General features: G+C 45.7%; 1 protein-coding gene across 1 annotated transcript in view; it reads left to right on the top strand.

Annotated features, from left to right (window-relative positions):
- SYN3 (synapsin III) overlaps positions 1-26,640 on the top strand; it is a gene marked incomplete at its 3' end in the record, with an annotated part of 453,972 nt that overhangs the window by 376,769 nt on the left and 50,563 nt on the right. Inside the window, exon 7 of the mRNA XM_082667036.1 lies at positions 8,136-8,198. Coding sequence (XP_082523162.1) covers positions 8,136-8,198 — 63 coding nt within the window. The remainder of the gene's footprint in view (positions 1-8,135; positions 8,199-26,640) is intronic.

Here is a 26,640-nt window from a genome sequence, read left to right as displayed (position 1 = left end):
TCTCCCTGTTATGGAAGGCTTTGTGTAACACCCATCCAACAAATACACTGCATACACAGTCTACTGTATGCCAGGCCTTGGATGGAGCCTGGAGATACAGTGGTAAACAAAACATGCAAAGCACCTTGTTTTGTCAGAGCACCTACAGGGGAGTTGAGAGATGGACACAAAAGAAATAAACGTGCAATTACAAATAGTGGCTGTCTCTATGAAGGGAGAGTTCACGGTGTGATAAAGAAGACTACAGGAAGCACCTACTTGAGACCAGTGGCCAGGGAAGCACTCTCTCAGGATAGAGCATTTCAACTGAGACCTCAAGTATGAAAAGGGGTGGCCTAGAAGAGTGCTAGGTAGAATCTTTCGGAGAAAAGGGGCAGCATGTGCAAAGACCCTGTGGCTGGAGGGAGTGTGGCCCATTCGGTAAAGAAGTGAAAGGCTCATGGGTTGGAACATAGCTTGTAGACAGAAGTTGGGGTGGGAAGGAGGGAGAAACACAGGATGAAGCAGAGGAGGTAGGCAAGAACTAGATCAGGCAGAGCTTCAAGGCATGGAATGGAGGCCCAGCTCCTCCTTGAAATCTCCCCAGTTGTTTTTGGTCCTTGATTTCCTCCTCCAGACTCTTCCAGGCCTTGTTTTCTCCATCACTTAGCCAGGACCAGACACTACGTATTTAAATCTCCAGAGAGTCATGAATGTAGAAGGAAGTGCCTCCTTCACTGGGAAACTGCACCAGGCCACTCAGGTCCCAGCTCTCCGCTTCCCGGGCTCACACTGCCCCGACTCCAACCCCCCAAGAGAACGCCCAGCATGAGCACTGGGCTACCCCCACTTATTTTGGTTTCTTGGGAGACTTTTTGAATAGGGCCCTTATCAGGGTGGGGATCTCTGGTTTCAAAAATTGATCTGCCCCTTCTAACAGGATGTCAGGTCTCTCACGCCATTGGGCAGTGCTGAACTCTGGAGCCCCCGGGGGCATGTGAGCGGGGACAGGGAGCCTGTGAGAGACTGGTGCAGGCCTCGCCATCCCCAGGGGAACTAAATAAAGCTATTGTTGGGAAGGGAAGAGAGAAAATAGCCGACAAGATGTTTTTTGTTCTCTGTGACCTGTCTGTGTTCGGGGAGGGGCTGACATGTCGCAGATGAGTGGAAATGAGAGTGGCCTTTGAAACCCATTTGAACAGCTTGGGGAAGGAAAGGGGAAAAGTGGGGAGAAGACCTGGGTGGCAGTGGAGAAGTTCTACCATTTCTTAACTGCCTGACCTTGACAGATGTCTTGCCTCTGATTCCTTATCTATCACATGGGGAAAGGGAAGAATGCTCACATATATAAAGTACCTAGAACCATCCCTGGCCCTTATGAGACACTCAGTAAGTGTAGTTGTCATTAGCCTGGGAGAGCATGTGGTGGGTAGACTCACCCAGTGTGCAGTACCATGGACATTTCTTGAGCTCTAACAAATGACTTCAGAGACCTATCAGAATGCCTCCAAATTCTGCTGATTCTACCCTTAAAAAGCTTTTGGCCTGGCCACTAGATAATAAGATGTTAGTTTACAAGCTCATGTGTACAAAACATTCAATGGTCTTCCTTGTAGTAGCAGAGAGAGAGAAAGAAAATGACACAAATGTCCATTATAGGAAAATGGCCAAAGAATTGCAGCCCATGTACCCTGTGGAATATTGTGAAGTTATTGAAACTATTGGGTCAGGAGTGTAGCTACTGACATGGGGAAGGGGGTCCACATGGTGTGATGTGAAGTGAAAAGAGCCATTTCTAAAAGAAAATCCACCTCAACCATATATGTGCATACACGTTTGCAAAGATGGAGCATGACAAGTGTTGGGCAGAAATCACCAAGAAGGTGAGATCAGTTACCTGGGCTGGGAAATGATATAAGGAGAAAAAAAAAAAAGAAAAAAAGATTGTGGCAAAATAGGAGAAAACTTACGGTGTAATGTTAGGTGAATAAACTTCAAATTCTATCTCTAATATTATTGCAGAGTATCCCTTTTTTTAATTGGACATCTAAATGAGGATTATAAAGTAAAGTGGGCCAAAGCAAACACTGATTTGACTAGATGCTGAAGTCGTAGACAAAACTAGCCTTGAATTTCTAAGGTCATTTGAAGAAAATATTGCTATTTTTCAAAAGTGTCACTTGAAAAAAAGAACTCTTGGGAGTGCCCCCACCCTCTCCACCATCCCCACCCCAGTCCAAGCCCAACCAGTGGCACTTCGTGTTGGTTGTAACTAATTCCAAATTGGTCTCTGGCCCTTCAGCCTCTCCTGATGCAATTTAACCTTCCCTCAGCTTACAGGTCACGCTCGTGTCCCAGAACTGAGCTATATCCCCAGCCCATTCAAGCAACCTAAATTCTTCCCTTCAGCTTTGAAGGCCCCCAGTAATCTGGCCTCACATTGCCTCTACCTCAACCCAACACCAGCCCAGAGCCTTGCCAGTTGGTTCTAAAAACAATGCTCTTCTCAACCAAAGCAAAACATGGCAAAGGAAACTCTCCCCTGGTATCAGGAAAATTCATTGCCTTAAACATATTCTCAAAATGCTTTCTTTGAAATACCTTACTGTAAATTCTCAGATGTTTCTAGATTGACTTTCTGTGTCCTGTAAATCCAGATGCAATTTCTACTCCCACTATTTTTGACAATTAATACGTTCCTCCAGTTTCATTTAAAAGTGTTACAGAAGGGCACTCAGTTCAAATATATCATTCCACTTAGCAATTATGTCCAAAATAACTTCATTGATGATAGACTCAATATATTAAGTGTCATAAAATAAATCCTCCCTTCCTATGAGTCTTTGTTCATTAGAGCTCATGAAGAATCTCTACACCTTTCATGCGAAGACCACAAGACTCTACACCATTCAGCCCTTGAGGAATGCTGAGCCTTCCCTCCACCCAGCCACAAACTACTCATCCTTCAGAATCCTTCACTGAGTCTTCCTTTCCTATGGAGACTAGCTCATGACTCCACCTGCCCAGACTTACCCACCATGCTGCTTGTTCTGGTCTTTCATTGCATAGCTCATCTCTCTAAGATAGGAAATCTTGTCTCAATCTTCTGTGTGTCCTGCACAGCATGAAATACAGAGCCAGCCACAGAGTTCTCATTCAGTTAGTGCCCACTGAATTGGTTAGATTTAATATTATTTTATTGATTCTTATGATTAGGGAGGAGCATTTATTGTATCCCAGAGATGCATATCCCTAGGAAGTGTGCCTGGGTAGAGAGAGGGCTTGATTAAGAGTCAAAACACATGAGCTTGGCCGGTTCTCCAGTTGTGTGGCATGAAAACAATCACTTCACTCTTTGGGCTTCAGCATCTAAGAGGACACATGTATTAGTTTCCTATTGCTGCTCTAACAAATTTAGCAGCTTAAAAGAGCACCTCTTTATTATCTCACAGTTATGTATATCAGACACCTGGGATGGCGTGACAAGGTTCTCTGCTTAGGGCCTCATCCAGCTGAAATCAAGGTGCTGGCATCCTGCATTTTCCTCGGGAGCTCAAGGTTCTCTCCCAAGTTCATTCTTGGTATTGGCATAATTCAGTTCTTTGCAGCTGTAGGTCTGAGGCCCCCAGTTCCTTGCTGGCTATCAGCCAGGGGCTGCTCCTGGAGCAGGAATGGTATGTTGAGTCTTTCTCATGCTTTGAACCTCTCTGCCTTCCTCTTCCCCCGCCAGCCTGAGAACGTTCTCTGCTTTTAAGGGCTCATTGTAATTTGATTAATCTCCCTATTTTACGGTCACCTGTGCATATAATAGAACAATCGTTGTATGACAATCTCATCACATTCACAGGCTCCAGAGATTAGGGTAGGACATCTTGGGGAGCATTCCTAGAAATTCTACCTGCTGCATCATGGTAACATGGGGGATAGGCAAGTAGATTACTAAGGTTCTTGCAGATTAAAATTACCAAGCTTTAATCACCTCTGATGACTCGCTCTGGTGTAGCTCCCTGATTTTCCCTCATTGGGCTTCATTTCACTCCCTCCCGGGCTATTAATCAGATACTGCCAAGCTAGAGCCTCTGCTCTCGTTCCTCCATCATCCAGCCTTCCTTTATCTCTCTCCTTGCCTCACAAAGCTAGAATCATCTCCTTCCTCCTCTCAATTCTACTTCACACTTTGATTTTGAACCTCCACTTGGTGCTAAGCAGCTTTACATTCTTCTTCTTCTTCTTTTTTTTACCGGTACGCGGGCCTCTCACTGTTGTGGCCTCTCCCGTTGTGGAGCACAGGCTCCGGATGCGCAGGCTCAGCGGCCATGGCTCACGGGCCCAGCCGCTCCGCGGCACGTGGGATCTTCCCGTACCGGGGCACAAACCCGTGTCCCCTGCATCGGCAGGCGGACTCTCAACCACTGCACCACCAGGGGAACCCTACATTCTTTATGTCATTTCTTCTTCCCCCAGTTATCCTGTGAGTTGGCCATTATTGTCCCCATTTTGCAGATTAGAGCACTAAGGTTCAGAGAGGTTAAATATCTAGTCCAAGGTCAAACAGAGAGTAAGTTTAACTCCAACATTCAATTCTTTCCAGTACCTGTCAGCGTGTGGTGAAATGATCAAGCTGGGAGGGATGGAGAGGAAGAGAGAGCACAACGTTTCCCCTCACCTCAAGCTTCACCTTAAAATGTGATGGAGATGAAGCCCCAGTAGTGACCTGGGCAGTTCTTGGACTGCTGGGGGAGGGGGAGTCGATATCTAGGGTCTGTGGGTGAATGGCTGGGTGTGACGATGCTGCCGGGGAACAACAGCCACTTGGTGAAAATGCGCCCATTCATTCCACTTCATAGCCCTTGGGTTAGTAAAATTTAAGTCTTTCGACCTCAAGTGTTGGGCTCTCTTTTCCTGTCCGTGAGAGCGTAAGCAGGTACAACCACTTAGGAGAGCAATTTGACAATATCTAGCAAAGCTGAGACAAGCATTGCCCAACCCCAGCAATTCTGCTCCGGTGTGTGTGCCCTGGAGAAATTCCCCTGCTAGTATTGTTTATAATTGGAAAAAACAGAAATCACCTAAATGTTCATCAGCAGGAAATGAACAAATGGCAAAGTGTTCGTAAAGTGGAATACTTTGCAGTAGTTAAACATAAATCTGAGCTCTATGTGTCAACTTACATGAGCCTCACAAACATAATGTACCCCAAAGTTGTAAAAGAATAGATTCTTTTGGCGGGGGGTGGGGGGGCTTCCCTGGTGGCGCAGTGGTTAAGAATCCGCCTGCCAATGCAGGGGACACAGGTTGGATCCCTGGTCCGGGAAGATCCCACAGGCCGAGGAGCAACTAAGCCCGTGTGCCACAACTACTGAGCCTGCGCTCTAGAGCCTGCGAGCCACAACTGCTGAAGCCCGCGCACCTAGAGCCCGTGCTCTGCAACAAGAGAAGCCACCGCAATGAGAAGCCCGCGCGCCACAACAAAGAGTAGCCCCCGCTTGCCGCAACTAGAGAAAGCCCACACGCAGCAACGAAGACCCAACACAGCCAAAAATAAATAAATAAATAAAATACATTTTTTAAAAAGCTTATGTATTTAGATTTTTTTAAAAGTAGAGGGTCAAATTTAAATTATTTAAAAAAAGAATAGATTCTTTTTTTTTTAATTTTTTAGGGGAGTATAGTTGCTTTACAATGTTGTGTTAGTTTCTACTGTACAGCAAAGTAAATCAGCTATATGTATACATATATCCCCTCTTTTTTATTTATTTATTTTTTTTTTTGTGGTACGCGGGCCTCTCACTGTTGTGGCCTTTCCCATTGCGGAGCACAGGCTCTGGACGCGCAGGCTCAGCGGCCATGGCTCATGGGCCCAGCTGCTCCGCGGCACATGGAATCTTCCCGTACCAGGACACAAACCCGTGTCCCCTGCATCGGCAGGCGGGCTCTCAACCACTACGCCACCAGGGAAGCCCTCCCCTCTTTTTTAGATTTCCTTCCCATTTAGGTCACCACAGAGTACTGAGTAGAGTTCCCTGTGCTATATAGTAGGTTCTCATTAGTTATCTATTTTATATGTGGTATCAATAGTGTATATATGTCAATCCCAATCTCCCGATAAGAATAGGTTCTTTTGATGCCACTTACATAAAGTTTAACACGTGTAATGTATATTGACTGGGAATCATATGTAATAGTTAAAATATGAATAAATACAAGGAAATTTGGTAAGAAAGAAGTACATCAGGGGCTTCAACTGTTTGGACAATGGCTTATTTCTTAAGCTAGATAATGTCCACAATATTGCTCTTTAAGTCTTCTTTCATATGTGAAATACTGCCAGGAATTGCTTACCACTTATAACATTAAGCGGAAAGAGCAACGAGCAAAATTGGGTATGCACCATACTCCCAATTTTGTGAGAACAGAACAAATCAAAAGAAAAAATTTAGATTAAAAAAAAAACAAAGACCACCAGATAATACACCAAAACTGCTCAAATTTTGAGGGTGATTTTTATTGTCTTCTTTGTACATAACAACATAGAACTTTATTATATTTTACAAACTTTTTATAATGAGTACATGTTGCTTTTGGAATCAAAAATAAATATTGCTCCTTTTTAAATAGATACATTTGTTAACTCTAGACACCAGGATATGATAAATTTTAGCCTGAAATCAGGGAGAAAATTTTTTATTCAGCACCTACTGCAGGAAGCCCTTGTACTAGGTCTTAGAGGAAACCATTCACATCAGGCTTGAAGTCTGACAGACCTAAGTTCAAGAGCCAGTGCCACCCCTTCCCAGCAGCTTCCTTGAGTCTCAATTTTCTGCCTGTGAAATGGTAACAAGAATACCTTCCCTGCTCACCTCATGGGACCATTGTGGTGGTAAAATGAGATGAGGTCCATCCCGTGGGATTGTGACCCACAGCAGACCCTTCTGCCACAGCTACAGCCACTTCTAAGTGTCAGACTAGGTGCTGGGCACCAGGAGGGAAGAGCTGGGTTCCTCCTCTCAAAGCACCCAGAGTGTCGGGGGGCAATCCAGGACAGAGTGACAGGCACCAGAAGAGACAACTGCACAGCACAGAGAGTGGGACGTGATTACCTCTGGCTAGGGCTGGCTCAAGTCAGAGGAGTGGTATTATTACTAAATAACGAGAAGGGATAACCCTTGCCCTCAAGCAATTCCAAATATATTTCTAGACACCAAGCAAACCCATCTCAAACAACACATGAACAGAATGAGGAGGAAATGCATAGCCTAGGTTCAAACCTGGTCCCCTCACTTGCTAGCTGAGTAAGCATGGGCATGGGGGAGCACCTAACCATTTGAGCCCCTCTCCTCCTCTGTATCACAGGGAGAGGCATGCATGTCTCGTAGGTCTTGCTCAGAGGACTGATGAAGGCACAGATTCCATATCGAGCACCTTCCCTGGGTCAGGCAGTGTTCTAATGGCTGGGGATGCAACAGGGAACCAACCAGGACAGGCTGCTGCCCCGTTGCTCTCTGAAGGAGATGACCCAGGGCAGTTGCTCAGCACAGCACCCACACAGCGCAGCCCATAAATGCTTGTGCTGTAGCATGACCACTATCATTAAGAGAACTCACAGCGTGGCCTGGAGAGAGCTTGGGGGAGGGAATGAGAGTTTCCAGATACATGAAGGCTGTTGTCGGGAATCACACAAGGCAGAGCCAAGACAGGAATATTTAAGCTGCCATTCATTGAGTGTTTACAATGTAAAGCCTTCACATGTAATGACTCATTTAATCCTCATAGCAACCCTGTGGGATGGATACTCATCATCCCCATTTTACAGATGAGGACCCTGAAGCACAGATCCATGTGGTAGCTTATCTGAGGTTGCACAAGTGGTAAAGCCAGGATTTGAAGCCAGTCAGTTTGCTCTGCTCTGCATTCTCCCCAGGTTGGTGGATGCCCCGGGCAGCCTGGTTTTAGGAGCTCGGGGCTTCCTTTGGAAGCTGAAAGCAATGTCATTTAGGGTGTTTAAGCCACAGAGAGATGACCATCTGTCCAAGCATTCTTTTGGGGATTGCTGGTGATATCAGATGACCATACCTTTCTACAGAACAGGCAGTGAACAATGTCTTGGTGGTGATGCTCTGGGATGCTAATGAGTAATTTCTTCTTGTCTCTTTCAGCTCACAGCCCCACACTTCCCTGTGGTGGTCAAGCTGGGACACGCCCACGCCGGAATGGGAAAGGTATGAGAAGCAGCTCTTCCGCTTATGTTAATACTCACACGGCTTCCCCAGACTACCTGTTCTCCTCTCCCTGTATCCCCCATCACCCCCACCTGAGCCCAGCCACCCAGATCAGAGTATTAGAGGAGACCAAAATTCACTCCCTCTCCTCCCCAGCCCACCTTTCTCTGAGCTCCCACGGAGCATCTCTCCAGCTCAGGCCATACTAGCCAAACCCTACCTGGCTAATTGTTTCCTGTCATTGTGAATTCAGAGAAATAGGTGTAAAGCATTTTGCAGATGGTGATTCTTCTGTTCCTGTCATCATCTCCACAGCTACGTGTAAGCTCATGTCTTACTCATCTCTTTATCACCTGCAGCGTTAGCACCTGGAAGGTGGCAAATGCATATGGCTCCCAGGAGGAAGCCCCTGGAGTCAGTTTCTACAAAAGGAAATAACATATTTTACATAGTCACAGTTGACGCTGCTACCGAACCAAACTTGGGTCCGCTCACCCGCGTGCAGTAAAGCCAATCTACTGACACTGGGTTGTGGTGAAGGAAAGTGCAGCTTTTATTGTAAAGGTGCCAGTGTAAGGAGGACGGGTGGCTCCTGCTCTAAAACCCCGAACTCCCCCTGAAAGGCTTCAGCAGAGCATTTTTAAAGGCCAGGTGAGGGAGGGGGTCGCAGGGAATGTCATCAGCTCATGCACAATTCTCTGATTGGTTGATGGTGAGGTAACAGAGTGGTTAACATGATCAGTCCTTAGGCACCAGTAGGTCTGGGGACTCATGATCATCAGATAGTTCATTTCTTCCATTTGGTGGTGGTTTTAGCATCTGTAAAACAACTCAAGAAGTGTGCATCAGATACTATTATCTAGGTCCTTCAGAGAGGAGCTACAGCAGAAGATATGGGCGAGGAGTCTGTCCTGGGAAGGCCTTATAGGGTCCTGCTTGGTTACAACATATTATGACAAATTGTACTGGTCAGATTTTTGCAGTTGCAAGTGTAGAAACGCAAATCAAATTAGGGGGCAAAAGATAATTCATTGGTTCAAGGATCAGGAAGTCTGGAATAGTTCTTGATAGATTCAGGCAGAGCTGGATCCAGGAGCTCAAATGATATCAGAGCTCTTGGCTCTGTTTATCTCTACTTGTTGTTTCTTCAGATAGTCGAGATAGATGGCTGTGGGTGGCCCATTCTGGTCCCTAAGCTCACCGTCCCAGAGGAAGGAAGACCATGTCTCTTTCCAGCATCTCTGCATAAATCTCATGGAGGGATACTGATCAGTGCTTGGCCTTCTGGAGATGTACTCCTAAATAAGGGGAGTGGGGATGGGGAAGTGTCGGGGGCTACCACAGGCCACCTCTCAAGCTTCTGGCTCAGGCAGAACCATGTGAGAACATGTGGATCTCAGTGCCTGCCATCCCCATTGGAGGACCTGAGCCCATGCACAAGGCCCAGCCCGGGCGTTCTAGATAACGGGCAGCAGGGGCCAGTAGAAACCTTGCTTTGTGTAGGCCCAGCCCAGCCATGAATAACCCTACACCCTGCACCTTCGTTCTTCCCACCCCATTATGCCTTCTGCATCACCTCTTTCCACCTAAACTCCAACCCCTTCAAGCAGCAAAGGATGGAAAGAGTCAGACAGGTCAGGGCGTGACCTCAGCTCTGACCTTTGTGTGAAGTGGAGCAGGTTGCCATCTAACTTCTCCTGGCCTCATCTGACAAATGCTGACACTTTTTTTTATTGAAATCTAGTTGATTTACAATGCTGTGCCCATCTCTGCTGTAGAGCAAAGTGACTCAGTTATACACATACAGACATTCTTTTTTCCTATTCTTTTCCATTATGGTTTATCACAGGGTACTGAGGATAGTTCCCTGTGCTATACATTAGGACCTTGTTGTTTATCCATTCTAAATGTAATAGTTTGCACAAACAATGATACTTCTTATAACCACCTTTAAAATGAATCCTTGTCTATTATATCTCGGTAAAACTGGAAGAAAAAAAAATTTTTTAATCCTCCCGCCATACTACCTCTCCCTGAAAAGGACACATTGTGAGGGCGGAGATGTTTACCTGTTTGCCCACTACTGCACCTACGGCTCCGAATGGCTCCTGGTGTACCCCTAGCCTCTCAGTTTGTTGGTCGAGTGGATAAATGAGTAACTCCCTCTTCAGATGCCACCCTAAGTCTGCTCCCCACTGCCTGTTCTCCCAACCCCTCCTCCATCCCCTGTCATCTGGCTATAGCTCCCTCCACTCCTGAGGCTGCCCTCCCCATGGTCCTCAATGACCCTCTGCTGCTAATTCAGCTGTCACTTTTCTGTCCATAGCTGAATTTACCTTTCTACATCATTTAAACCTGCTGGCCATCCTTTCTGCGCTGAAACTCATGCCCCTCTCCTAGCTCTCTGCTCTCTCTCTGACCCATCCTTCACAGTCTCCTTCAAGGGCTTTCCTTCCTGCTGCATCTTTAGCCGCATCTATTCCATCAGCACACGCCATCTGAGCTCTCGTCTGCTCTTTCAGCTTCAGCTCCCATCTACACACCAACAGCCCCCCAGTCACATTTCCTATGCAGAGCATCAGGCTCTTATACCCAGTTACCTCCTCTACATCTCCACTGCATGCCCCATGGAAACTTCCGACTCTGAACTTCCCAGACCATGTCCATTTTGTTTTCAGACAGCTCGCCCTCCTTCCTCATCTTTATCCTCCTCCTCTTCCTGGGACCATCTCTACAACAGGAACCACTAGTCCCTCCGTTGTCTTGAAACAGAAATCTGGGAGTCATCTCCCCTCCCCTGTGTCCCAATGGTCATCAAGTCTTGTCACTTGCCCTTTTGTTAATGTTTCTGAAACCTGTCCCTTTCTTTCCGCCTACTGTCGCCATCTTGGACAGCTTTGGTAAAGTTAGAGGGTTCCCAAGAATTAAATTCCGTTTCTAAAGCTTAAAATAATCCCAGACAGGAAATAAAAAGAAGGAAATACTTAAAGAGACTGACGCAATGTCGGGGGAGGGGATGCCTCTGAGAAACTCAAGCCCAAAAGGAACTCCCAGAACATGGAAAGGAGGCCACATCTCCGAGGATAAGAAGTGTCACCCGCTGGAATAAACTGAGGTTTGCAAAAATGCTGAGATCAAGGGGAAAGGACTTTTCTCCTTCTGTCTGGAATGAGAAAAGTATCAGGAACAGCCGGGACATGCCGACTGAGCAAATGATGTCATATTCGTGGCTGAGGGGGAGAAAAACAGAACGGTATCTTCTACAGTACCTCCAGTTTCTCTCCAGAAGGAAGATTGTCTGTCTGGAGAGAAGCAAGGAGAACATTTCTAGGAGGAAACTGGTGAAGAGGCTGTCAATTAACTCAGTCTTACTGGAAATCCACCCAGGATCCCATGATTGAAATTCCTGACCCTCCTCAATTATATTTTGCTTCTCTGTTCACACATATGAATTCGTACCTACTCTGTGCTAAGAATCGGAGGATGAATAGGACCCAGTCCTTGCTCTCAAGAAACTGAGGAGACAACCACATAAGTAAATAAGTATAAGATGTGCTGAGGATCTGATAGAAGGCTGTGCAGGGAGTGTGGAGATTGAAGGAAGGAACTTAATTCCACCTAAGGGATGGAAAGAAGTTCCCTGTCAGGGTAACTGCATGGTTTGGTGTGCCTGGAGATTTAAGGAGTTCTAACAAACAAGAAAGACTCGAAGACAAGAGATGGACCAATACCCTCTTTATTAAAACAAGGAATAGTGGATGTCACAAGGCACAGAAATCAAAATATAGTGAAACGCTGTGCAGTTTGGGGAGCACTTAGATAGTTAGGAGGTAATCATGGGACACACCAGGAGTTCTAAGAAACCAGTAAGGCTAGACCAATTTAAGAGGGTGGTGTTCTTCCCCCAGGGGCATTTGGTCATGTCTGGAGGCAGCTTTGGTTGTCACAACTGGGGGTGAGGGAAGTGCTAGGGACATCTGGCATCTACCTGGTGGGAGCCAAGGATGCTGCTGAACACCCTAAAATGCCCCCTACAACAAAGAATTATCCAGCCCAAAATGTCAAGAGCGTCAAGGTTAAGAAACCCTGGACAAAACTAATTTCATTTCCTTTGTGGAAAGTTTTACCAGACTAGAAAGCAGAGGAAGCAGTGGTTATTATGGAGTTCAACACGTTTCAAAGTCTGTTCCAAAGGACTATGCTAAAGACTATTTTAGTCAAATACGAAAATTCCATGTTAAAATAGGTTTTTAGTGCAGAACTTCTTAGAGTCATAAATTTGCTCATATACCTCCTAGGGGTACAAGAACATGAAAACTTGTGCAGAATTTTCCAGATTTACCTGACTCAAGAAACTTTTCACCGTTTTTTAATTGAGATGTGTGTCCTTTCCTTAATTTGTAAAAACTCTTCGCACATTAAGGACATTCATCCTTTGTCATACTTTGCAATGATTTTTCTCCATTTGACAGTTACATATCCATTTTTTTATTCAGTATTTAACCATTTTTAAAGGTTTTTTTTCAATTGTAGTCACATGTTTCCAACTTTGCGAGGCAGTTTGTTATAGTGGCTAAGGGTGTTGATTTGAATTTACTTGTTAGTTGTGAGACCTTAGGTTAAGTTACTTACCCTCCCCAACCCTAGTTTCATCATCTTATGTAAAAGGAGGATATTAATAGTATCAAGCTAATATGCTGGTTGTGAAGATTAAGAGACATTATTCATGTCAAACACATAGTTCAGTGCCTGGAACACAATAGGCACTCAATAAATACTAGCTGTCATTATTATTAAGAATGTTTGAACCTGCTCTGAGAACCCAAAATCCAGTTGAAGTCAATAGGGGAGATGTGACTAAACAGCATCCTCTGTCAGAGACTATATTTTATTTGGCTGCAAGTTCAATGTGAATCAGATGAGTAAGGAGTTGCCAAAAGCTCTAATCCATAAACACCTAATAAATAGGTGAAAATGGGCTCAACCTCATTCATCACTAGGGAAATACAAATGAAAACTATGATGAGATGCCACTATATAACCACTAGACTAGCTCAAACTAAAAAGATTAATAATACTAAGTGTTGGCAAGGACATGGAACATTTGGAACACAAACACAGAGCTAGTGAAAGTGTCAATTGATACAGCTGCTTTGGAATACAGATTGTTATCATCTACTAAGCTGAAGTTACACAGAAGTTCTTCTTTTGGGTATACCCAACCTAAATGCATGCGTGTGTGCTCCAGTGTTGATAGCAGCTTATTCATAGTTACCAAAATCTGGACACAGTCCATGTGTCCATTAGAAATAGAATAGATAAATAAATCGCAGTATATTCAGACAAATGGAAAATTTCCAGCAGTGAAAATGGATGAACTACAACTATATACAACAACGTGCATGAATTTCACAAATACACCATTGAATGAAATAAGTCAGGTACAAAAGGATGCCTATTTATATGATTTCATTTATATAAAATTCAAAACCAGGGAAACTAAACTGTAGTGTTAAGTGGGATACATATTAAGGTGATAAAACTTTTAAGAAAAGCAAGAAAATTACTACCATAAAAAAATAGAAGTTACCTTTGTGGAGGAGGGAGGTGTGGTCATTGGGATGCAGCAGGAGTGGTCCAAGTTCTAGTTCTTGACTTGGGTAGTAGTTATGTGGATGTTTGCTTTGTGATTGACAGCTCATTGAACTGTCATTTTTATACTGGGCAATTCTCTATGTGTGTTATATTTCAAAATAAAATAAGGTTTTCTAAACCTTGTTTAGGACATATTAATGGAGATCTGATTTCCAAAATAAAGTGAGAGTCCTGCACTGCACTGATTCCTCCATGGCTAGAACATTGTATTCGGTTCTGGGCTGTAAACCAGTTCCGGATGTTTGAAAGAGCCATTGACACATGAGTATGTCCAGGGGAAAATGAACTGAGCAATGGAGGGCAGAGGCATCCAGGCTAGGAGGGCTAGAGACAGTGGGGCCACCGTCCCCAGAAACATGGAGAATTGTCCTGGGAAGGTAAGCTGGGCTGCTTCCATATAACATGTAGCAGCCAAAAATGGGACCAAGGTCAGGGGGAAATGCATGAGGGTTGTATTGAAAGAGCAACTTTCTGACAATCAGAGGTGAATATTAATGGAATGAAGAGCCCCTTTGTGTAGGAAGTTCTCATCAATGCAGAACTGGAGCAAAGATGAATACTTACTGGAGAGTTTCAAGGGAATTTAAGTATTATGTGAGATTCTTAGCCTGAGATGTTTGAACCCCGTAAAACTGAGACACATCTGCGTATGTTTATGTGTGGATGGGATATGAATGTTTTTGGGGGAAAGGAGTACATAGCTTCTTCCACCTTTTCACAGGGGCCCATGACCCTCCCAAAGTTTAACATACCCTGAAGGTGACTGCTACAGTATCTTCCAATGAAAAGAATCTGGTTTTGATCAATACTATGAGCTGTCTATTGAAAGGAATGGCATATCTGTTATTATCATAGAGGTCAAGTTCAAGGCCAACTGCCAGTATAGTGTGGGGGTAGCATTTGTAGAATCTGAAAGCATGTTTCTGGTTTGAATCTGGATTAACCATTTACTAGTTGTGTGTCCTTGGGCAAGTTGCCTAACCTCTCCGTGCCTCAATTTCTTCATCTCTAATATGGGGACAATAATCTCCCTCCTGGAATTGTACTGATGATAGAATCAATCAGCCCAGGCTTAGGAAGGTGCCTGGTCAACACTCAGTGAATGGGAGCTTTAAAAACTCACTACAAACATAAACTATTACTCTGATTACCTAACTGCTTATCTCAACTAAGGTGAGATAAGCAGTTGCTCATAATAGACAAAAAGGGAAGGAGAATTAAATTCTGGGTAAATTCTTAAAGTAAGGAAAACGGGATTCCAGCATTCCCAGGAGAGGCCAAGATAACACGCAAACCCCACCCTGGGCGTCACCTTATCCTTGTTTCATAAATTCACAGACCTTCAGGACTTAAGTCCCAGCACCCCACTTAAAAGATAAGAACCTGAGGCCCCAGAGAGGAGAAGGGTCTTGCCCAAGGCCACATAGTGAGGAAGCATCCCCAGTAACAGAACAGGAAGGGAAAGAAAATCCTTTGAGATTATTCAACCCCATTGCACACTTTACAGATAAGAACAGTAGTAGTAATAATAGCCAGAATAATAATAAAAGCTAATGCTCTATGGAGTTTACTCTGTGCAGGCACTGTTCTAAGTGCTTTATAAATTACTCATTGACTACTATCCTCTCAGAACCACCCTATGAGGAAGATACTGTAGGTATCCCCACTTTTCAGATGAGGAAACTGAGGCGCAGGGAGTAAGGGGTGGAATGGGGTTCAACCCTGGGCAGTCTGGCTCTGGCTCCTAAGCTCAGTGAGAGGTAAAGGGCACTGCCATGGTCACAGGTTAGTAAGCCCAGACGCGGGCTTGGCCAGGGTTTGTTGTTCTACTAAGAGGAGCCTGGAGTGATGAGGGACAGGGATGAGGCGCCTTGGCAGACAGCCTGTCTGTTCTGGAGGGACCAGGTGGCAGCTCCTAAATGCACTGTCTTCCAGTCGCCCCGGCATCTTGCACACCCCTGCTTGCCCAGGGCTGCTGCTGTCATCAGCTCCCAGCGACGTGGACTCTGCTCTCTTTCCTCAGGCTGACTCACTTAATAAGACTTCCCAGCACTGTCCACTTTTTAAAGTGGGAGTAGGTGGCCAGATAACACGGTAATGGAGAGAAAGGGCTAGAAAATGAGCAAATGGGAGAATGGAACCCAGGGGAACAGTTAAGAAATCAAGGGCTCCCCAGCACCTGGGAGATCACCAGGGAGGAAAGTCACTCTGTGTTTCATGCTCAGCAGAAGCTGAATCAAGTGAGAGCGGGGGAGGGGCTCCAGCCTGCAAGGCGTGCCGGGCAAGCAGTGTTCACGGCCGCTGCCAAGCTGTGTAGGAGGAGAGGAGAGAGGGACACACACTCCCTCCAGCAGCCTCCCTCTCAACTCCACCACCCACCAAGTCCCCCCCACCCCGCAGATGACCACTGCCTCCTTTACTCTCTGCTTCTCTTGAACAAAATGGGCCCTTAAGGGGCTTCCATCTGTCCTTTACACCGTAGTGAAAATTGTAAACACTGTGCTCTGCATCTCAGAGCCTCTGGCATGAGGTTGCCCTCTCTATAAGCACGATAAATAGTCTCGATCCTCATTATTCATGGATTCTGTATTTCTGAATTCACCTACTCACTAGGAATATATTCGTCACCCCAGAATCAATTCTCATAGTGTTTTCGTGGTCATTCACAGACACGTGCAGAGCGGTGAGTAATTTGCGCGTTCCTTCCCAACTGATGTCGAGCAGGAAACACTCTTCTTGTTTCAGCTCGTAAACAAGTGTCCTCTTCTTGGTGTATTTAGTGCCACACTTTTGCATTTTTGTCCCGTGTGTTGGTGATTTCATTGTTTAAAATGACTCCCAAGCGTAGGGCTGAAGTGCTGTCTGGTGTTGCTAACCCCAAGCAGGCTGTGATGTTTCTTATGGAAAAAAATGTATGTGTTAGATAAGCTTCATTCACGGATGAGTTATGGTGCTGTTGGCTGAGTTCAATGTTAATGAATCAACCATATATATTAAATAAGTTGTCTTTAAAAGGAAGCACACGTAACAAGATGATATATTGATGAGTTGATGAAAATGTGACCATAGGCTTGCAGGAAACGAACCCTAGGAGCAGTGGCTCAGGATTCGCTAATTCAGTGTTTGCTGCAAAGTTACAGAATGTAACTACTGTGAATAATGAGAATGGACTCTGTGTGTGTGTGTACATATGTGTATATATCACACACACAGACACACATATTCTGTAGAGTCCTAAGGGCCTCTTTCTTCCTTTGGATGCCAAACTGCCACAATTCTAAGCACAAACAGAAGCAAACTAAAACAGTTATTTCATGACTCTGTCCAGCCTGACATCTGTCATGTTGAAGATGACATCACCTGGATCATCAACTCGTTTTCCTTACGAGGGTTTAAGGCTGAGATCTCTACTGGTGACGCTTACACTGCCAATCCCCGCATATTTACACCATCCTTGGTTGGCCTGGGTTCAGGAAACCTGGGTCCTCCTGCCAGCCTTGCACTCCCTGGGGCCCACAGTATCCACCTGGGCAAGTCATTTAAACACATAAGTGCAGGGTGCCAAATATGTCAAATATACACGATTTTCCTCACCAATCACTTGGAAGAGCTAGTGAGTAGAAGTGCCTTAAAAAGTATGAAGCGCCACGCGGAGGTGAGGCGGAGAAGGAAACGAAGAAGAGTGTGGGCTTTGGACTTAGCCCTCACTGGGTCTGGTCTGGGCTCCGCCATCGGCTAGCATTGTGACCTGGTGCAAATTCCTTGCCTTCTCTGGGATAACTCAAAGCAGATCAGATGGGATGAACAGAGGTACACCAGCTGGTGCAGCAGGATGAGTGCCTTCAACATCTCTAACCCTCAAAGGTGCCCTGAGAGCTAGTTCTGATCCCAGCTTTCCAGAGGTTCCAAGAGTTGTTTTGCTTAAAGTCACAGGTAAATGACGGAAGCGGGATTCGAACTGAGGTTGTCAGGTTCTTCAACTCTTTTCTTCCTGCTGCCTGGGACCCTCAGGAACGCCCTGGTGGAATCACCTCTTCCCATCATAAGGCGACCAGCCAACTTAATTGGAGAGTTGATTTATGAAGAATTTCACAGGGTTCCACCCAAGAAACATGTCAGTACCTTGGAGACGAGCACTGACCTTTGCATATGAACTGCTCTTGTTGTCTGCTGGACTGATCTCACCCCAGGCCTGAAGCCAAGAATAAGAACCCTTGTGCAAGAGAATGAGAAGAAGAAAAGGAAGAATATCACCCCCTGGCACTGTGTCTTAAAAACAGTGTACACCCCCAATCACAGGCCCCATTTTGTCACGAGGGACAGAGACACAGGAACAGACTCATCTGGAAAGAATAAATTACCTGCTCTTGTGTGCACTGACCACACCACTCCTCCATGGAAAACAGAATATTTTTGAGCTGACAAACATTGAAAAACAGTACTTCCTTTTTCTTTTCTCTCCTTTCCTGGCAACGTCTGTTGACCCATCCTGGCATAGTATGCAAGAAAGGCCAGAGAAGTCATTCCCTAGGAGTCTCCCCAAAAGAGTAGGGGGCACACATCGCCTGTTGGGGGGTACTCTGTATAATTTTCCACAACTTGATGACCAGCTCCATACTTTTTCCCCCAACATTAGACAGTCACGTGCAATTTACAAAATTCATCCACACTGGGAGCCTGCTCAGGTTCCAACAGTCTTCTGATGAGGGTGTGGTTATCATGATACCCATTTAACAGATGAGACCAGCAGAGACCGAGGAGGCGAAATGATTGGGCACAAGGTTGCACATTGTGTGCTGGGAAGGCTGCACATTCTTTCCCCTGGTCCTGGCACCCATGCCAGGGAAGGGAAGCCTCCAGAGAGTTCTGCCAGCCCACCTGGAACACAGCCTGTGTGTCCACTGAGGTCTTCCTCAGCCAAAATGTGCAGGCGCAGCCCATTGTCACTATCAGCAGGCAGCAGAAGTGATGTCCTGAAACAAGCAGATGCCACCTGCTCACTGCAGCCGCAGCCCAGGCCAGCCTCCCACCCTGCTTCCCGCAGATTAGACCAGCCACACCTCTGGCTTCTTGGAAATAAATCCACTTGGAGGCAGCTGGCATTGTTGCCAACAGGTGGCAGCAGCAGGGTTGTTTGTGGGAGGAAACCAGAGAAGGATGTAAACAGTGGGCTTACTGCGTTTTGGAGAGAGAAGAGAGTGTGTGTGTTTGGGGGCAGGGTGAGCAGACACTTACACACAGTTATCAGCATCCTCTACCTAGCCTCCAGACAAATGAACACTATTGGCAGAACCTGTCCTCTCACTTTGACTACTGGCCCCCAGCCCCAAGAAACCTTCACACCAACACTCCATCCTCCAGTAGTGAGGCCATAAGATGCAAGGGAGGCCACGTGGGACAGTGAATGCTGTTCAGGCTTTCCCATATCATGACGCTTGTGGAAAATGGTTCTATTGAGGATTGAGTGGGTCAATGGCAGGGGCTACCAGCAGCTGAAGAGCAGAGCCTGGGACTTCCAGCCACTCTGAGGGATAAGGGAGCAGCAGCAAGAGCACCTATGGGGATGTGCTGGGTGATGAGCCAAGTTGAGTGTAGCCCCCGAGTCAGACAGGCCTGAGCTCCTTGACAACCTTCTCTTCAAAGTGGGACCTTTGTAGAAGGACCAGCAGTCTCAGCGTCACCTGGGAGCCCCTTAAAAATGCAGAGCACAGACATATCCTCCGACCTGCTGAATCAGATGCTGCATTTTAACAAGATGCCCAGTGACCCGCATGCTGCTCTACACGCCCAGAGGACGTGAACTCGGATGCTCACCGGGTCAAGATAGTTACCATAATGAGTCAAGAGTCCAGGTGGGCACTGTGCTGACCCGGAGAGCCCAGGCCAGCCTGCATGGGCAGCCACACACAACTCAGTCCCAGCCGGACAAAGCCCCGAGAGACTGTGCAGGCCTGATCACCTGATTCTTTCTTAAGCCAATTCGCTGGGTCTCTGATATGAATTCTCCTGATTTTAACGTATTGAAAACTAATTTTAAAATCTTTTGAAACGCTGTACAGGCCAAGTAAAACACATCTGTAGTCCACTGAACACCCCGGGGCACCAGTTGGGTGGCTCCAACTTTAGAGTCAGTGTGGTCTTACCCTCTCTTTACAGGGAGCCATGCAGCCTAATGATTAACGCCACAGACTCTGCAACAGCCCCAGGAGTTCAAATCCCAGCTCGGCCACTTCCCAGGTCTATTCTATAACCTTGGGTGAGCACTTGACTTGGAGTCTTTGTTTTCTCATCTGTAAAGTGGCCCTAATAAGTCTCCCTAATGGGTGAAGAGTTGCCTGCAGCCTGACTGAGATAAAGCACTTTAAAAATCTGTGGATACTTAAAGAGATGTTGATTCACTTCCTCTAGGGCCTAAATGCTCCCTCTACTTTCCAGTGCTTACAGATCACTGGAGACCTCGTTAAAATGCAGATTCTGATTCACTAGGCCTGGGTGGGGCCTGCCTGAAAGTCTCCATTTGTAACAAGCTCCCAGGTAATGTCAGGGATGCTGGTCCCAGTCAGTTAGTCATGCCAGTCAGGGGTCAGCAGACTTTCTCAGTACAGGGCCAGATGGTAAACATCTTAACCTCTCTGGCCAAATGGTCTGTTGCAACTACTGGACCCCACCATTGTGGTATAAAAACATCCCTAGACAAGAGGTAAATGAAGCATGTGGCCGTGTTCCACTATAAATTTATGGACACTGAAATTTGAGTTTCATATAATTTTCACGTGTCATGGGATTATCGTTCTTCTTTCAATTTTTTTTCCCCAGCCATTTAAAAACTATTCTTAACCCATGGACCTCACAAAAGCCTACAGTCAGCCTCCCCCACTGGATTATAAACTCGCTGGTGCACAAGCTGCACCCGCTAAGTCCACCTTTCCTCCTGACCTGGCCAGTGCCCTGGACAGCGGGAAGCCCCCTCCTTCCCGCTGCACCCTGCACGGGGCCCTGGGAAGCTGAGGTGTTGCCTTTCAGAGCTGACACTTGTCAGGTGCCTCCCTTCCCTTCCATTCAATCTCACAGTCACACTTTAACTCTATAAACACACGGGCAAGAGAATCAGTGACCCAGAGCTCAATAACAACAGAAGGAGTTTGATTTATTAAGGGGAAGAGCAAAGGAAAGGAACCAGCAAACTGATAAGCAGGATAATTAGGCAGTTCTCTAAACAGTCCATCAAACCCTCCGTTGTTCCCATCACTTCCCACCACCCCTTCCGACCCTTGGCAGCACGTGACCCAGGCAGCCAGGGTGAGGACATCCGTTGCACTCTGGGTCTCAGTCTTTGGAAGGATTGGGGGAGGGGCAAAGGCTTTTGAGAATTTGAGACCAGGGCTCTTGTGTTCATTCAACCAACATTAATGGATTTGGTGCCCAGCTGTTCTGAGTTAGGGACTCAGTAAATGTTTATTGAATATTTTGGCAGATGTTTATGAACATTTGTTATGTGCAAGGAATGGGCTAGACCCTGGGATGGAGGACTCTTGGTTAAGATCCAGACATGGAAAAGACATGGCTCCTGAATGCAGGAAATTTACCCACAAAAGACACAGGCTCGCACTGGACCACAGTCTAGGGCAGTGCTTGCCAGACTACCTCCCACAGGCCAAACCCAGTCCCGGACCTGGTTTTGTTAATAAAATTTTATTGTAACACAGCCCTGCCCATTTGTGTACATATTGTCTATGGTTGCTTCCACACTATAGCATCAGAGTTGAATCATTTTCATGGCCTGCAAAGCCTAAAATATTTAGCACTGTATTCTTCACAGAAAAAGTTCTCCAATCCGTGGTCTAGTGCCATGCTTTTCCAAGTATTTGTATAGCAAACCCCAGTAAGTAATACATCCTGTAGGAGGAGGCAGACGATAAAATAAACAGATTAAACTGCAATATGTCAGGTGACAAGAAGGGCCCTGGAGGCAGAAACAGGATAAGAGGGAGAGAGCGTGACGGGGGCAGGGGGCTGGGATAGCTGTCAGGGAAGCCTTCCTGTGAAGTGGCATGTGAAGGAAGGAGAGAGTGAGCCACTTGGACACGTAGAGGAAGAGCATGACAGCAAAGGGGAGAGCATGCATAAAAGCCCTGGGGCAGGAGTGAGTGCTTGAGGTGAAAAGTGATGGAAGTAAGGCTGGTGGGTTGGGGAGAGGTGGTAGAAGGCCATGTAGACAACTGACTGCAGTCAGAGCAGAATGAATAAACCCTACAGCAGAAAGACAAGCCAAGCGCTGAGAAGGAGGTCCAGATAAAACTAAACCATGATGGAGGGGGAACCTCCACCGATTTATTGATTTGTCCAAAAATCACGTCTTGTAAGTGTGCGTAGGGACTGTGCTGAGGCAACAAATAAGCTCCTTCAAGGAGCTCCCTTTCTCACAGTGACAGGGGCCATGCAAGCAAATACATCACGACAGAGGGAGATGTCAGGGGAAGCAGGAGCACCTTTGGGGGGACCAGGGAAGACTTCCACACGATGGGAAACCTCAGCTGCATCTCAAAGGATGAGGAGATATAATGCAGGTTGATACAGCCGAGAAAAGCATTCCCGGCAATGGGACCTGCACACACAAAGGCATAAAGGCCCAAGAGAGCATCGCAGGCTGTTGGTACAGTGGGAACAGTGGTTCTCAAGCCTGGCAGGGTGTTAGAAGCACCCAGGAAGCTTTGAAATTATACTTCTACCCGGGGCCCACCCCCAGACTTTGCAGTGATTGGCTGGAAGAGGACCCAGGCACTGGCATTTTTTTATCTCCAGGAGATGCTAATGTGACACCAGTACTTCAGAGCTCTGGGCTGGAGGGAGACATGGAAGAGTAGGTGAGACTGGGCAGGAGTCATGGCCAGATCATAGATGCGTTTTATGCTGCCTCTACAATGTGGACTTTATCTTCTAGGTAAGAGAGAGACCCACTGGTGGGGTTTAAGCAAAGAATGGGCATGGTTGGATTTATAAGGTAGAAAAAGCACTCTGGCAGCAGTGTAAGAGGAGAGGAGAGGAGTGGGGGCCAGGAGGGGAAGATTAGAAACCCTGGGAGTTATTAGGGAGACACTGCATCAGTTCAGAGAAGAAATAAGGATTTGCACCCAGGCAGGACCAAGGCAGTGAGGGGTGAGATAAGGATGCAGTCAAGAGATATGGGAAAAGCAGAATTGAAAGAACTTAGGGACTGCCCAGATGCAGAGCAGGAGAAGAAAACTGAGAATATAATGATTCCATTCACTGAAATATGAGATCAAGAAGGCTAGGCTTGAGGGGGAAGATAATGAGTTCAGTTTTTAACATTTTGAGTTGGAGGTACCAGTGGAAAATAACAACAATAATAATAATCGCAAGCCATTTATTGAGCACTTACTAGGTGCTGGGCCCTGTACTCCATGCTTTATATTCATTGTCTTACTTAATTGTCACAACAGCTCTATGAGGTAGGTAATCTGACTGTCCCCATTTTACAGAGGGGAAAACTGAGGGGAAGCTCGATGAGAAGAATGATAACTTATTGTATGCACATGCCACTTTGCAGAGCTGGGCACGTGGTGAGGGCTCAGAAAATGGCAGTAATATTAATTATTACTATCTTCTCTCCACCGTGGGAAGGAAACACAGGCCAAGTCTGCGGGGAAGGGAACCAATCATATTTAGAAGCCCTGTTTCTATATAGATGTATATATACTTAGTATGTATGTACGTATATAGTATATAGAGATGTATATTTAAATGCCTTAGTGTGTATATATGTCGCTATACTCATACTCCATCTGTTGCTGCTTTTTCTTTTTGGCTTTTTAATTAGACATCTCAAATGCCTCTTGATCTTACCCATTCTCCAGTCCTACCCCATGCCCACCCCATAATTATTTTATTTCTTTAATTTTTCTCCCAAAGTTAATCTCAGTCTACTCACATTTGTTCTGTTCTATGAGGGAAATTGTGTTGCTGGCCATGCAGCCAGAGTAGGTTTTTTTCTTGTGGAGAGAAGGGAAACTTTATTTATTTTTTTAAAATATAACTCCTCTCGACTGTTCCAATGCCAAGTAAACAAAGCTGCTATTCATTTCGGCATCTCCCCATCTCTATCGTGCCCAGAGTCATTTTATCAGCAGAGCCTCTTGGGCTGTCTATCCAAGAGCTTGGAACAGCAAATAGGAATGTTCTAAAAGTGAGTGCTATGAAAATAGAATCCCATTTAATGAGGCCACTGAGAGCAAGGCTGTTGCTCACTTGGTGAGTGCAGAAGCAAACATTATGTTTCAAGTCGTGGTCAGAAAATGCCAGTGTCTCTCATGTGGCCCCAGCAAAAAGCATCAGCGAGCCCATCGCTAGTTAGTGACTCAGGGACAAGGAGCTGAGGCAGCTGGAAGGAAGACTTAGAATCAGGTCACCACCCCCAAAGACCCTCTCCTCATACCTGGAGAACACCCCCCCACCCCCCCGCCCCTATCAATGTTTACTCCACCTGTGTCCCATTCATGGACTCCTGAGTATCCACAACACTTCCTCAGCAATGACCTGGCCTTGCTCTTTGGTCTCTGAGCCCTCTGCCCAATGAACAATAAAAACTCTCAATGTATATAACCAGATCTGTGTGGAGCAGCTCGAGATGAAGGGAGGAGATCTAGAGTTCCACTCAACTGGTCTCCTTGCATGGGTCCATGCCCACAAAGATGGAACCCCCAAGCTTCTCTAAGGTACCTCAAGACTCCATGGAGTCCAGGTCGAAAACCACTCCCTTAGGTCAAAAGAGTGCCCAGAGGTCATGGTCAGCAGTTGTTGTTCACTTATTCATTCAAAAAAATAGATCCCAAACACCTACTATGTACAAGGAGCAAAGGATATAGTAGTGAATCTAACAGACAAGTCCCTGCTCTCACAGAGCTTATATCCTTGTGGGGGGCATGGACAAGTATAAGATAACGTGAGACCATGATAAGTGCAAGAAAGAACACGAGACTGGGTGATGTCATAGAATGCCATAGCGGAGTGAAAGAGCTGCTCTAGATCAGGAGAGGCCTCTCTGAGGAGGACAGAGAACAATGGAACAAAGACAATAAGGAACCAGCTGTGAGACTGTCTGCAGCAAGAGCTTTGCTGGCAGAAGGAATGAGTGCAAAGGCCCTGAGGCAGCACTGAGCTTGGCAAATTCTAGGAACTGAAAGAGAGAATCAGCGGGTGGATGGAAGGAAATGAGATCAGAGAGATCAGCAGGGCCGAGATATGTTGGCCCTTGTATGTGGATGTTTACAGAACACTAGTGTGCATGGGTCAAGTTCAGATATTTTGGGCACCCACCACTATGGTAATTTTGTTCCCTGCTGAAATACAGATGGTCTCTGACTTAGGATGGCTCCACTTACAATTATTTGACTTTATGATTGTGCGAAAGTGATACGCATTCAGTAGAAACCGTACTTGGAATTTTAAATTTTGATCTTTTCCCAGGCTAGTGATATGCGCTGTGATACTCTTCATGATGCTGGGGAGCAGCATCGAGCCACGGTGCTCCGAGTCAGCACATGATCACGAGGGTAAACAACAGACACACTTGCAACCATCCTGTACCCAGATGCCCATTCTGTCTTTTACTTTCAGTATAGTATTCGATAAGTTACATGAGATATTCAACACTTGATTGTAAAATAGGCTTTGTAGTTAGATGATTCTGCCCAACTGTAGGCTAGTGTAAGTGTTCCGAGCATGTGTAAGGTGGGCTGGGCTAAGCTCTGATGTTCAGCAGGTGAGGTGCATTAAATGCATTTTCGACTTAATGATATTTTCAACTTAGGATGGGTTTATCAGGATGCAACCCCATTTTAAGTCAAGGAAGATCTGTAATGAAATTTGGACACATTCCTCCTACATACAGGAAATGGCATTGGACTGGGAGGCCAGGAGTTCTAACTTTCAGAAAGTCCTTTTCCTTCCTTCCAGGTTTCCTCCCTTCCCTTTCCTTTCCAGAAGCTGCACCACCAGAAGCACAGTAGCCATGTCGCTCTCCAGGGGGCTTTAGATTCCTTTTTTGCAACATAAGTTGACTGGGTGACATCAAAACTCTCTTTTCCAACGAAATACTACACAGAACTTGAAATGATAACAGACATAAATGTAGTATTATATTAGCTGTCATTTCATTCTGTAGCTTTTAATTCACACCATCTATTGTCAAGTCCACCAGGAGAACACTGAGACTCCTCTGATGAACTTGGTCTTGTATCAGCCTCAGCACCCAGCCTCCCGTTATATTTTGTGTCCTTTCACGGCATGGTTTTGAGAAAATCAGTGGTGTTTTACCGACTTGCTCTGCAATCTGAGGTTATTCTCTAAATAAACCAAAATGGAAGGAGAAACCTTACTCTGGGGGCTGAACAAATCAGGATTGCCCAGGAAGCTCAAGTTAATGTGTAGTAAACATCTGAGTCTGCTTTCTGGATGCTCGAAAATCAAGCTCTTAAATATTTTGTTTTAACAAAACAATAATCGAATTTTTGTTGCAATACTTCAAATCCTTCCATGGAACACTGAAAAGCAGTCAGCATCAGTTGTCTTCCAGCAAATAGTGTTCTGGCAAACTGGCTCTCTGGGAGGAAAAAAGTGCCCAAATTTGTAGTGTTTGCCAGTTTCTAGGGTGTAAATCCTTCCACTGTGGACAGCATGAAGCTAACGATGGTTTAATAACTGGCTCACAAATTTTCTAAATATTTAAGAATTGCCTCTTATAAGTCAATATGAGCCAGCTCCAGGATAC

The sequence above is a fragment of the Grampus griseus genome (genome assembly GCF_964374135.1).
Source record: "Grampus griseus genome assembly, chromosome: 11".
Lineage (NCBI taxonomy): Eukaryota > Metazoa > Chordata > Mammalia > Artiodactyla > Delphinidae > Grampus > Grampus griseus.
Note: the sequence above shows the minus strand (reverse complement) of the source record. Positions and strands in the feature narration are given on the sequence as shown.